Source organism: Rhinopithecus roxellana, chromosome 4 (assembly GCF_007565055.1).
Source record: "Rhinopithecus roxellana isolate Shanxi Qingling chromosome 4, ASM756505v1, whole genome shotgun sequence".
Classification (NCBI taxonomy): Eukaryota; Metazoa; Chordata; class Mammalia; order Primates; family Cercopithecidae; genus Rhinopithecus; species Rhinopithecus roxellana.
Window position 1 is genome coordinate 25539173 of NC_044552.1, and position 13619 is coordinate 25552791.

General features: G+C 52.4%; 2 protein-coding genes across 3 annotated transcripts in view; both read left to right on the forward strand.

Annotated features, from left to right (window-relative positions):
• C2 (complement C2) overlaps positions 1-7141 on the forward strand; it is an 18988-nt gene extending 11847 nt beyond the window's left edge. For both annotated transcript variants that reach the window (XM_010383327.2, XM_010383328.1), the window contains 9 exons: positions 4430-4570; positions 4695-4789; positions 4887-4998; positions 5115-5280; positions 5388-5464; positions 5605-5696; positions 6195-6321; positions 6449-6498; positions 6647-7141. In XM_010383327.2, coding sequence (XP_010381629.1) covers positions 4430-4570; positions 4695-4789; positions 4887-4998; positions 5115-5280; positions 5388-5464; positions 5605-5696; positions 6195-6321; positions 6449-6498; positions 6647-6826 — 1040 coding nt within the window. In that variant the 3' untranslated portion in view covers positions 6827-7141. The remainder of the gene's footprint in view (positions 1-4429; positions 4571-4694; positions 4790-4886; positions 4999-5114; positions 5281-5387; positions 5465-5604; positions 5697-6194; positions 6322-6448; positions 6499-6646) is intronic.
• A 270-nt stretch (positions 7142-7411) lies between these two features.
• On the forward strand, positions 7412-13533 carry CFB (complement factor B). The gene is made up of 18 exons (XM_010383326.1): positions 7412-7751; positions 7839-8072; positions 8473-8658; positions 8814-8987; positions 9208-9309; positions 9414-9550; positions 9820-9958; positions 10283-10414; positions 10693-10794; positions 10870-11007; positions 11503-11600; positions 11739-11856; positions 12063-12216; positions 12316-12392; positions 12591-12691; positions 12790-12922; positions 13004-13053; positions 13324-13533. Exons 1-18 carry the CDS (start codon positions 7688-7690, stop codon positions 13477-13479), a joined length of 2295 nt encoding a protein of 764 aa, XP_010381628.1. The 5' UTR covers positions 7412-7687; the 3' UTR covers positions 13480-13533.
• Positions 13534-13619: the final 86 nt, after the last annotated feature.

Sequence of the window (13619 nt, forward strand, 5' to 3'; positions counted from 1 at the left end):
AATTTTTTGTTTTGAGACAGAATCTTGCTGTGTTGCCCAGGCTGGAGTGCAGTGACTGGATCTCAACTCACTGCAACCTCCACCTCCTGGCTTCAAGCGATTCTACTGCCTCAGCCTCCAGAGTAGCTGGGATTACAGGTGTGTGCCACCATGCCCAGCTCATTTTTGTATTTTTAGTAGAGGCGGAGTTTCACCATATTGGCCAGTCTGGTCTCAAACCCCTGGCCTCAAGTGATCTGCCTGTCTTGGCATCCCAAGATGTTGGGATTATAGACAGGCATGAGCCACTGTGCCCAGCCAATTTTTAATTTTTTAATTATTATTATTTCTATTTATTTATTTTTTTGAGACGAAGTCTCGCTCTGTGGCCCAGGCTGGAGTGCAGTGGCGCAATCTCGGCTCACTGCAAGCTCTGCCTCCCGGGTTCATGCCATTCTCCTGCCTCAGCCTCCCGAGTAGCTGGGACTACAGGTGCCTGCCACCATGCCCGGCTAATTTTTTGTTTTTGTATTTTTAGTAGAGACAGGGTTTCACCGTGTCAGCCAGGATGGTCTGGATCTCCTGACCTCATGATCCGCCTGCTTCGGCCTCCCAAAGTGCTGGGATTACAGGTGTGAGCCACCGCACCCGGCCTTTATTATTATTATTATTATTATTATTATTATTATTATTATTTTCCGAGACAGAGTCTCACTCTGTCGCCCAGGCAGGAGTGCAGTGGCCGGACCTCGGCTCACTGCAAGCTCCGCCTCCCGAGTTTACGCCATTCTCCTGCCTCAGCCTCTGGAGTAGCTGGGACTACAGGCACCCGCCACCTCGCCCGGCTAGTTTTTGTATTTTTGTAGTAGAGACGGGGTTTCACCGGGTTAGCCAGGATGGTCTCGATCTCCTGACCTCGTGATCCGCCCGTCTCGGCCTCCCAAAGTGCTGGGATTACAGGCTTGAGCCACCGCGCCTGGCACCGGCCTTTATTATTTTTAATCAACAGCTTTAGACAGAGAATCTTGGTTTCATCTTCAGTGGGCTGTGGCCATGGGCAGTTTCTTCATCTGCGAAAGGGGAATAGTACTAGGACCCAGCTCACAAGCTGACAGGGGAAGATGCTCAGAGAAACACTGCCTGCCTGGCACAGAAAAATGCCCAGCATATGTTAGCCATGACTACGACTGTCCTCGTTATCATCATCATCATCATCATCATCATCATCATCATCATCATCAGTATCTCATGTTTCAGGAAACTTTCCAGGAAGAAGAGACCTCAATTCCCTCTAGGGAATGTCCCTGGTGGTTTCTCTTTCAGCAGCACAGCTGGCTAAGGCTTTGGCAGTTGCAGCCTCTAAAGGAACAATTCTTCAGATTCAGACTAAACACAAATTGCACTGACCTTTGATCAGAAAGTAATTTCAGAGAGAGATGCTCAGACAGGGAGGGCAACCGGTTTTGAGCCTCAACATTTCATCTTCCCCTTAGCTCTTCTCCTTTCCATTCACACTGCTCCCTCCCAGCTCACCTGGCCCTGGGGGTAAGCTGATTCCTCTTTAAAACTCCTGCCCAAGGAAGACAAAACTTAAAGCCACTCCCTTCCTCCTTATCATCACTGGCCGAGGTTACATCACTGGGCCAAATGCTACAAAAACATTTTATTGAAAATAAGTAGGAAATCAAATGAAAATAGTCAAAGAAAATGCACAAGGCATGATCATTGTCTAGCTCCAACTGTAACTGTTTCTCTCTGGGCCATTGCCAGATTGCCTCCTGGATGAAGATCTCTTGGTCTACCTAAGCACCTTGCTTTTACACACAACGCAGGGCTCTCTGAGAGCAAAAATGCGCCACAAGGGTTGCAAAGGCTGGGAGAGGAGCAGACTCTGATCTGCCTGAGGGCAGCTCCGACTGGCACCACAGTCAGAGAACAGGCGCGGCCTGCTGCGTGGGTCCAGGGCCTCCAGTGGGAGGACTTGGCCTTAGGGCCTTCTCCCAGATGCTACCTTTTACAGAGGAAGACCACATCTGAGGTTTTGTTTCCATGTTATGTTCTGAGTTCTTTCTATTCATTCAGTCATTTAAAAATATTTACCAAAGTACTACAAACCTGGGTAGCTTAGAACACAGAATTTCTTTTTCTTACAGTTCTGGAGGTTAGAAGTCTGAAATCAAGGTGTTGCAGGGCCATGCTTCCTTGGAAGGCTCTTGGGAAGAATTCTTTCCTGTCTTTTCTGGCTGCCGTTGGCTCCAACCATGCCTTGGCTTATGGCAGCATAAACCCATTCTCTGCCTCTGTCTTCAACTCGCCTTCTTTTTTTTTTTTTTTTTGGAGACGGAGTCTCGCTCTGTTGCCCAGGCTGGAGTGCAGTGGCGCGATCTCGGCTCACTGCAAGCTCCGCCTCCCGGGTTCCCGCCATTCTCCCGCCTCAGCCTCCCGAGTAGCTGGGACTACAGGCGCCCGCCACCGTGCCCGGCTAGTTTTTTGTATTTTTAGTAGAGACGGGGTTTCACCGTGTTAGCCAGGAGGGTCTCGATCTCCTGACCTCGTGATCCGCCCGCCTCGGCCTCCCAAAGTGCTGGGATTACAGGCTTGAGCCACCGCGCCCTGGCTCAACTCGCCTTCTTTTCTGTGTGCACCTCTGTGTCGTTACATGCTATTCTCTTATGTAGATAGGAGACTCACTGCCTGTGTCTTTGTGTCCAAATTCCCTTCTTCTTTTTTGTTCATTTGTTTGAGACAGAGTCTCGCTCTGTCACCCAGGAGCCCAGGCTGCAGTGCAGTGGCGGGATCCCAGCTCACTGTAACCTCTGCCTCCTGGGTTCAAGAGATTCTTATGCCTCAGTCTCCCAAGAAGCTGGGATTACAGGCATGTGCCACCATGCCCGGCTAATTTTTGTATTTTTAGTAGAGACATGGTCTCGCCATGTTGGCTAGACTGGTCTTGAACTCCTGGCCTCAAAGCGATCTGCCTGCCTTAGCCTCAAAAACTGCTGGGATTACAGGCATGAGTCACTACCATGGCCAGCCAAATCACTTTTTTTTTTTTTTTTGAGATGGCGTCTTGCTCTGTTGCCCAGGCTGGAGTGCAGTGGTGCAATCTCGCCTCACTGCAACCTCTGCCTCCCAGGTTCAAGCAATTCTCCTGCCTCAGCCTCCTGAGTAGCTGGGGTTACAGGCATGTGCCAGCATGCCCAGCTAATCTTTGTATTTTTAGTAGAGACAGGGTTTCACCATGTTGGTCAGGCTGGTCTTGAACTCCTGACCTCGTGATCTGCCTGCCTCAGCCTCCCAAAGTGCTGGGATTACAGGCGTAAGCCACCATGCCTGGCTCTCTTCTTCTTCCTCTTCCTCCTCCTCCTCCTCTTCTGCTTCCTCCCCCTCCCCCTCCCCTCCCCCTCCCCCCTCCCCCTCCCCCCTCCCCCTCCCCCCTCCCCCTCCCCCTCCTTCTTCTCCTTTTTCTTCTTAGATGAAGTTTCGCTCTTGTTGCCCAGGCTGGAGTGCAATGGCACGATTGATCTCGGCTCTCAGCAACCACCGCCTCCTGGTGATTGCAGGTGTGAGCCACCAGCCTGGCCCCGGCTTACTTCTTCTTATTTTTATTATTATTATTTTTAGTGGAGACAGGGTTTCACCGTGTTATGCAGGATGGTCTTGATCTCCTGACCTCGTGATCCGCCCACCTCGGCCTCCCAAAGTGCTGGGATTACAGGCGTGAGCCACTGCGCCTGGCCTGGCTTACCTCTTCTTATAAGGACCCCAGTCATTGGACTAGAGCTCACCCTAATCCAGTATGACTTAATCTTAACTTGATTACATCTGCAAATACCCTTTTTCCAAATAAGGTCATAGATACTAAGGGTTAGGACTTGAACACATCTTTCTGGGGGACACAATTCTACCATTATAGGCAATAAACAGGATAAGAAAACCATAGAACCCAGCAGGTAGTAGGTGACACAAGCTAAGAGGTCTTGTCATGTTGCCCAGGCTGGTCTCAAACTTCTGGCTTCAAGGGATCCTCCCACCTTACCTCCCAAAGTGAGGATGAAAGTTTGTCTGGGGCATTGCAATTTTAGACAGGAAGACCAGGGAAGGCCTCACTGAGAAGGTGACATTTGAGCCAAGACTTAAAAAGGTACGAAAGTGAGCTATGTGGAAGTCTCGGGAAGGAGTGAACTAGGCAGAAGGATAGCTGGGACCAAGGGCCTGAGGTGTGACTACGCCTAAGGATTTGATAAACTTCCAAGAGGCTGTGTGCTACAGGAGAGTGAAGGGCAGGGAGTGGCAGGAAATGAGGGCAGACAGGTAGCAGTGGGGAGGACGCAGGGGTCCAGCTTATGTAGGTCTTGGTTGGACACAGTGAGTTTCAGATGACAGCCTCCTGTCTCATGGGGTAGCCCCAAAGCCACAGGATTCTGGTGATTTCCTTCTTCCCCAACAGACATCTATGCCATTGGGGTGGGCAAGCTGGATGTGGACTGGAGAGAATTGAATGAGCTGGGGTCCAAGAAGGATGGCGAGAGGCATGCCTTCATTCTGCAGGACACAAAGGCTCTGCACCAGGTCTTTGAACATATGCTGGGTGAGTGAGCTTTGCCCTCCCTGGTGTGGGGAGGATGGTGAGGGCCCGTCAGAAGCCCATGTTGGGAACCTAGACACAGTGCCCTTCATTTGCTTCCTTCCTCATCTGATCCTCACACCCACAGATGTCTCCAAGCTCACAGACACCATCTGCGGGGTGGGGAACATTTCAGCAAACGCCTCTGACCAAGAGAGGGCACCCTGGCATGTCACTATTAAGGTACCAGGAAGGAGGGGCGGGGCTTGGATTCCAGAGGTGAAAGTGGCCATGGGCCAGAGATACTGCAATCCCTGAAGATCACCTGTTCCCCCTGTAGCCCAAGAGCCAAGAGACCTGCCGGGGGGCCCTCATCTCCGACCAATGGGTCCTGACAGCAGCTCACTGCTTCCGCGATGGCAAGGACCACTCCCTATGGAGGGTCAACGTGGGTAAGGCAGGGGATGCACCAGGCTCCCGATCCTGAAGCCACAGATCCCACCACCTGACTTAGCCTCTGGCCCCTGCAGGAGCCCTGGTCTAGCCTAATCTGGCATATCATTTCCAGGAGACCCCAAATCCCAGTGGGGCAAAGAATTCCTTATTGAGAAGGCGGTGATTTCCCCAGGATTTGATGTCTTTGCCAAAAAGAACCAGGGAATCCTGGAGTTCTATGGTGATGACATCGCCCTGCTGAAGCTGGCCCAGAAAGTAAAGATGTCCACCCATGCCAGGTGCCTGGAGTCTGGGATGGGAGGGTGCCCTCCAGGGGACAGTGCTCCGGAGAGCCCTGGAAGAGATACTGGGGACAGGCTGGTGTGACCCTTGCTCTTCTCCCCAGGCCCATCTGCCTTCCCTGCACCATGGAGGCCAATCTGGCTCTGCGGAGACCTCAAGGCAGCACCTGTAGGGACCATGGTGAGTGCTGGGACTTATGGTGCTTGAGACCTGGGGCCGGGGTTTAGAGGTGATAACAAGGACTAGGCTGCAGTCCCCAAGCCAGGAATCTTGATTCTGGTAAAAGGATCAGCACCAATATCCCCTTCTCTTGACTATAGAGAATGAACTGCTGAACAAACAGAGTGTTCCTGCTCATTTTGTCGCCTTGAATGGGAGTAAACTGAACATTAACCTTAAGATGGGAGTGGAGGTGAGGGTCTCAGGTTGGGGATGCTGGGATCCCCCTGTGACAGCTCGCAGAATCTCTCTCTTCCTTCTCCAGCTCTGGCTGCTTTCTCTCTCTGACATGGGTCACCCCTCCTCCCAAGTCTCACAAACCTGCTAGGTGTCCCTGAGTCTGCTTATTCTTTTGATGTTGTTGAGATGGAGTCTTGCTCTGTGTCCCACACTGGAGTGCAGTGGCATGATTTTGGCTCACTGCGACTTCTGCCTCCCGGATTCAAGTGATTCTCCTACCTCAGCCTCCCAAGTAGCTGGGATTACAGGTGCTCGCCACCACACCCAGCTAATTTTTGTATTTTTAGTAGAGACGGGATTCCGCTATGTTGGCCAGGATGGTCTTGAACTCCTGACCTCAAGTGATTCGCCCACCTCAGCCTCCCAAAGTGCTGGGATTACAGGTGTGAGCCATTGCACCCAGTCAGGTCTGCTTATTCTTCCCTTCTCTCTGGTTCCACCCCTACCGCAGTGGACAAGCTGTGCTGAGGTCGTCTCCCAAGAAAAAACCATGTTCCCCAACTTGACAGATGTCAGGGAGGTGGTGACAGACCAGTTTCTATGCAGTGGGACCCAGGAGGATGAGAGTCCCTGCAAGGGTGAGTCCCTCACCATGCCTGGATTCCCAAAGGGGAAGGCCACCTGTGTCTCTGTGGCCAGCATGCGTGCCAGAACACCAGTCCACTGCCCTCTATGACACTGTCTCCTATCACCCTTTGCTGGCAGGAGAATCTGGGGGAGCAGTTTTCCTTGAGCGGAGATTCAGGTTTTTTCAGGTGAGAAGGTGGAAGCTTGCAGGACCCAGGGGTTACAGGATGTCAGCCTTGTTGGGGGGATGAGGGAGGCCTTTGAGGGATCTAGGGAGGTTGGGGCTTACAGCTGGAGCTGTGGCAGCCTCCCAGCCAGTTCTCTCCTTTTCTCCAGGTGGGTCTGGTGAGCTGGGGTCTTTACAACCCCTGCCTTGGCTCTGCTGACAAAAACTCCCGCAAAAGGGCCCCTCGTAGCAAGGTCCCGCCGCCACGAGACTTTCACATCAATCTCTTCCGCATGCAGCCCTGGCTGAGGCAGCACCTGGGGGATGTCCTGAATTTTTTACCCCTTTAGTCATGGCCACTGAGCCCTCTGCTGTCCTGTTAGAATCTGCCCCCCCCCCATCTTCTACCTCTGAATGCTCACCCTTAGACCCTGTGACCCATGCTGTCTCCTAGTTGAGTAAATCCGGGTCTCTAGGATGCCAGAGGCAGCGCACACAAGCTGGGAAATCCTCAGGGCTCCTACCAGCGGGACTGCCTCGCTGCCCCATCTCCCACTCCTTGGCATGTCCCCAAATTCCTCCCCTGCTTGACTTGACTCATGCTCATTTCACTTTCATATGGAATTTCCCAGTTATGAAATTAATAAAAATCAGTGGTTTCCACATCTGTCTGTGCCTCTATCTGGAGGCCAGGTAGGGCTGGCCTGGGGGGAAGGGGAGGCCAGAATGACTCCAAGAGCCACAGGAAGGCAGGTCAGAGACCCCACTGGACAAACAGTGGCTGGACTCTGCACCATAACACACAAGCAACAGGGAGTGAGCTGGATCCTTATTTCTGGTCCCTAAGTGGGTGGTCTGGGCTTGTTGGGGAGGAGCTGAGGCCAGAGAGGAGGTACTGAAGGGGAGAGTCCTGGACCTTGGGCAGCAAAGGGTGGGACTTCTAGTTTCTGTTTCCTTGACTGGCAGCTCAGCGGGGCCCTCCCGCTTGGATGTTCCGGGAAAGTGATGTGGGTAGGACAGGCGGGGCAAGCTGCAGGTGCCAGAACACAGATTGCATAAAAGGCTGGGAACTGGTGGGGGGCAGGGGAAGGGAATGTGACCAGGTCTAGGTCTGGAGTTTCAGCTTGGACACTGAGCCAAGCAGACAAGCAAAACAAGCCAGGACACGCCATCCTGCCCCAGGCCCAGCTTCTCTCCTGCCTTCTAACACCATGGGGAGCAATCTCAGCCCCCAGCTCTGCCTGATGCCCTTCATCTTGGGCCTCTTGTCTGGAGGTAAGTGAGGGTAACCTTCCCTTCCTGCTGTCCCCAACATCCCTCCTTGGCCTTTTGGGGCCAGGCTTCATCAGCCTTTCTCTTCAGGTGTGACCACCACTCCATTGTCTTTGGCCCGGCCTCAAGGATCCTGCTCTCTGGAGGGGGTAGAGATCAAAGGTGGCTCCTTCCGACTTCTCCAAGAGGGCCAGGCACTGGAGTACATGTGTCCTTCTGGCTTCTACCCGTACCCTGTGCAGACACGTACCTGCAGATCCACGGGGTCCTGGAGCACCATGCAGACTCAAGATCAAAAGACTGTCAAGAAGGCAGAGTGCAGAGGTTTGAGGGCAATGAGTGTGGGCAGTGGCCTAAGGGAGAAACAGGGCAGGTGGCAGCAAGGTCAGGACTAGGATGAGACTAGGCAGGGTGACAAGGTGGGCTGACCAGGAGTAGGAGCAGTTTTAGGGTTGTAGAGGGAAAGGAAGGAAAAAAAAGAGGAGTTAACCTTTAGTAAGCATTTACCCTGGGCTTCCACGCAGCCCTGGAAGTCAAGAGAACACTCAGCAATGGGGAGGGAGGAGCCGCGGAAACCCCTATGGGTTGAAGGGTAGGTAAGATGCAGCTTCTGCGGGACTGGGAATGCTCTGTTTCTCAGTGACCTGGTCTCTGAGACCAGGAGGGATACACCTGAGGCAGCCCTTCCCTCTTGATGACTTCTACTTGTCCCCCCTTCTCAAAGCAATCCGCTGTCCAAGACCACAGGACTTCGAGAACGGGGAATACAGGCCCCGGTCTCCCTACTACAATGTGAGTGATGAGATCTCTTTCCACTGCTATGACGGTTACACTCTCCGGGGCTCTGCCAATCGCACCTGCCAAGTGAATGGCCGGTGGAGTGGGCAGACAGCGATCTGTGACAACGGAGGTGAGAAGCATCCTCTCCCCCCACATTGCTGTGTCCCTGACAGCGCCTAGCCTGAGGAGTGGGCACTTGCCCCCGGACACTGTAACTCTTGCTCTCTACCTTGCCCGCGGGGCCTCAGGCTTCAGCGCTTACCTCCATGTCTCATGCCTCTGCAGCGGGGTACTGCTCCAACCCAGGCATCCCCATTGGCACAAGGAAGGTGGGCAGCCGGTACCGCCTTGAAGACAGCGTCACCTACCACTGCAGCCGGGGGCTTACCCTGCGTGGCTCCCAGCGGCGAACGTGTCAGGAAGGTGGCTCTTGGAGTGGGACGGAGCCTTCCTGCCAAGGTGACCCTTGACCTGTACCCCCAGGTCAGATCCTGATCTTGCATCCTACTGTCTTCTCTCCCCACCTCAACCCTGCTCTTTCCTCACTTCTTTTAAACCTCCCTCTAGAACTGTCTCACTTCTGAGCCTTTTCTACCCTGGAAACCCACAATCCCCCGTCTCTTTGGTCACTGTGTCCCTGACACTCCCAGACATTTGACCTTATTTCTGACTCTCCCAGACTCCTTCATGTATGACACCCCTCAAGAGGTGGCCGAAGCTTTCCTGTCTTCCCTGACGGAGACCATAGAAGGAGTTGATGCCGAGGATGGGCACAGCCCAGGTTTGAAGGCAGAGAGGGGAGGCAGGGCAGGGAACTGGGGGAAAACGGAGAAGGGACAAGAGAATCGTTCATGCTGGAGCCTGAGTCACTCTCCTGGCACCCAGGGGAACAACAGAAGCGGAGGATCGTCCTAGACCCTTCAGGCTCCATGAACATCTACCTGGTGCTAGATGGATCAGACAGCATTGGGGCCGGCAACTTCACAGGAGCCAAAAAGTGTCTAGTCAACTTAATTGAGAAGGTGGAGTCCTCCTATCCCCGAACTTGGGGGAATGGAATCTCGCTGATCTTCCAGGACTAGCTCCCTGATCATTCCAGCCCCTCTGAACCGCAGGGCCCCAGGAAAGTCTCCAGGTTCTATTCTGACCTCCTTCCCTTGTACTTGATTCCTCCATGAACCTCAGTGCTTGAGCCTCTTCCTAAGAGCCTCCCTGTCCCAGCAACGTTGCTGAAGTCTCCCAATCACAGTATTCTTTCAATGCCATGGCACCTTGTTCTCCTCACCCACAGGTGGCAAGTTATGGTGTGAAGCCAAGATATGGTCTAGTGACATATGCCACATACCCCAGAATTTGGGTCAAAGTGTCTGACGGAGACAGCAGTAATGCAGACTGGGTCACGAAGAAGCTCAATGAAATCAATTATGAAGGTCAGAGGTTAGGGAATGGTGGGAGGTTCACTTTGGGGTCAGGAGGTTCAGGAGTGTTGTGTGAAGGGGGTCATGAGACTACCTTGAGGGCAACAGGGGGACCACTTTGTAGTCAAAGGTTGAACAGCAGGGTCATTGGGCAATGGAGGTTCGTGGGAACCTGCTGAGGGCTGGAAGGGCCACTTTGTGGTCAAAGGGAAGTCCGTGTGATGACGATTAACTTAAAAAGTTGAAAGATGTGAGACTTCAGCTGCAGATTGGTCTCTGGGGTTAAAAGATGGCTTGGAAGACCAGGTGAGGTGATGCTCTCTTCCCTCTCCACAGACCACAAGTTGAAGTCAGGGACTAACACCAAGAGGGCCCTCCAGGCAGTGTACAGCATGATGAGTTGGCCAGAGGACATCCCTCCTGAAGGCTGGAACCGCACCCGCCATGTTATCATCCTCATGACCGATGGTCAGAAGGGACCTCTCTCCTGTCCCAGCCTCCCCACCTTCTCAGACCAGCATGCGGCCCTTAAGTCCACTTGTAACACCATACCCATGGTTGGGGCCCTGAATGTGACTCATAGCTGGCTGTTCATCTCTCCTGTGACCCTTTATAAGGAATTCTTCCTAAAGCCCTGTGATCAACTACCTCTAACCCTTCCTCAACTTACTCACCCTGCCACGTGTATCACTGCCTCTAGCCAATTTATCTTATCTCCTACCCTCATGGTCTCGTCTCTTCTGCAGGATTGCACAACATGGGCGGGGACCCAATTACTGTCATTGATGAGATCCGGGACTTGTTATACATCGGCAAGGATCGCAAAAACCCGAGGGAGGATTATCTGGGTGAGTAACCTGCCTAGGACCCAGCACCCTCCTTCCTCAGGGTTTGGACCCTCATCCTTCCTTTTTCTCCCTCAGATATCTATGTGTTTGGGGTTGGACCTTTGGTGGATGACGTGAACATCAATGCTTTGGCTTCCAAGAAAGACAGTGAGAAACATGTGTTCAAAGTCAAGGATATGGAAAACCTGGAAGACGTTTTCTTCCAAATGATTGGTAGGCAGATACAAGGGAATAAAGAACGCAACTCTCCTCAGGTTCCCCTGAAGTCATTCATTCTTCCTCTACCCCTGAAGCTCTAGTTGCCTGGAAAGCCTTCTTCATTCCTCCTTCTCTACCTCAGTATCACTATTCTTGTTTCCTGGCACTGTTTGCTTCTTAACCTTAGAATCACAGAGCTCTAAGCACTTCAGAGATCTTTCTATAGTCCTACATTTGACACATGTGGAAACAGAGCCAAAGGAGGTCATGGGGCAGCAAACTAGCAACAGGGTTGGGCTTGAAAACAGCCAGGCCTCTGATAGCTTGATCCCAAGTTCTTTCCCTTTTCACTCCACCATAGCAGTTTTCTCCTAACACGAGGAAACAAATACCTGTGGCCTTTCCTTTTCTCCTTTTGGGCCTCTGCTCCCCATAGACTCCTACCCAAAGGCTGCTGCCGTTTGGGAATGAAGTGTTCTGAGTTTTCAGCACATTCTCCTTCTCTGCCAGATGAAAGCCAGTCTCTGAGTCTCTGTGGCATGGTTTGGGAACACAGGAAGGGTACTGATTACCACAAGCAACCATGGCAGGCCAAGATCTCAGTCACTGTAAGCACAGAATCCCAGTAGTGAGGACTTGGGGGAGGTGAGGTCAAGGTGAAATGGGAGTAGGGGAAGGGCAAAATGGCCGTAAGAGATGGTGGTTTGTGAAAGTTGAGTTTTCCCTTTCTACTGTTCTGTTCCCAGCGCCCTTCGAAGGGACATGAGAGCTGTATGGGGGCTGTGGTGTCTGAGTACTTTGTGCTGACAGCAGCACATTGTTTTACTGTGGACGACAAGGAACACTCGATCAAGGTCAGCGTGGGTAAGGATGCAACTGAAGGTCCCGGGCACCCTCCAGGCAACACCTTCCACTTTCTACAGATCCCACACTCCACTCATCTGCAATGCAGCCCCATCCTTTGCACCCCAGACCAGTCGGGGATGGGGAAAGACTTGAAGTTAGGAATGACATGGGGCCAGAGGCAAGAAGCTGCCCACAAAGAGGTGGTACCTATTCTCCTACTTCAGGAGGGAAGAAGCGGGACCTGGAGATAGAAAAAGTCCTATTTCACCCCAACTACAACATTAGTGGGAAAAAAGAAGCAGGAATTCCTGAATTTTATGACTATGACGTTGCCCTGATCAAGCTCAAGAAAAAGTTGAATTATGACCAGACTATCAGGTGAGAGCATCCAGATCCCTGAGGAAAGGCTGGGAAAGGCTGGAGGACTGGGGTGAGGAGCAGGCCTAGTTTGCTGTTCTTTCTCCCTGTCCTTTATAGGCCCATTTGTCTCCCCTGCACCGAGGGAACAACTCGAGCTTTGAGGCTTCCTCCAACTACCACTTGCCAGCAACAGAGTAAGACATACTAGGGGAGAGAATAAGGATGAGATCCCGAGACAAGTGAGGCATGAGAGGGAGGTGCAATAGGAAGAGATGATGCCTGGCCCAGAACCTAGCACTAGGAAGGGCTTAGGGGACATCTGCTGAGTGACAAAGTCAATAGGGAGATGACAGTGGTGGGAGCAGCTGAAGTGATGCAGTCTATTTGTCCAGAGGAAGAACTGCTCCCTGCACAGGATATCAAAGCTCTGTTTGTGTCTGAGGAGGAGAAGAAGCTGACTCGGAAGGAGGTCTACATCAAGAATGGGGATAAGGTGAGAAATGGGCATCCTAAAGAGGCACTCTAGGCCCTAATCCTTCCTAAGCCACCTCTGTTCATTACCTTTCTCCATGCTTCCCACCTCCCCTACAGAAAGGCAGCTGTGAGAGAGATGCTCAATATGCCCCAGGCTATGACAAAGTCAAGGACATCTCGGAGGTGGTCACCCCTCGGTTCCTTTGTACTGGAGGAGTGAGTCCCTATGCTGACCCCAATACTTGCAGAGGTGAGAGAACGCTCTCCGGTTGTGCTGCAAGTGCTCGAGGGCCAAGAGTCCTTTTCCCTACAGCTTCTCCTCTCCTTGCAGGTGATTCTGGCGGCCCCTTGATAGTTCACAAGAGAAGTCGTTTCATTCAAGTGAGTCCTCCCTTTCCTATCTGGGGAGATGCCAAGTGCTCAGCATGGGCCCCAAAGCAGGAAAGCTCAATGCATGTGGCTAGTAATTCAAGGTGGGCAGAGCCTGCCTCACCTTAGGACTGCATGTCTGGCCTGTGTGTGTCAAGAATGAGGCTGAGCTGGGTCCCTAGCCTGATTCCTTTAGGTCAGCTAAGACACAATTAGGAACAGTCATGCTTCCAGGATTAGGAATTCTACTGAACGATCCATGGCACCCCACTGCCTCTGCAGGTCGGTGTAATCAGCTGGGGAGTAGTGGATGTCTGCAAAAACCAGAAGCGGCAAAAGCAGGTACCTGCTCACGCCCGAGACTTTCACGTCAACCTCTTCCAAGTGCTGCCCTGGCTGAAGGAGAAACTCCAAGATGAGGATTTAGGTTTTCTATAAGGGGTTTCCTGCTGGACAGGGGCGCGGGATTGAATTAAAACAGCTGCGACAACACTTGTGTTCCAGATCCTTTTGGGGCAAGGGAGTGGGGAACAGGCACTGGCCATGTTGTTACACTGAGATCAAACCTGACACCTGTT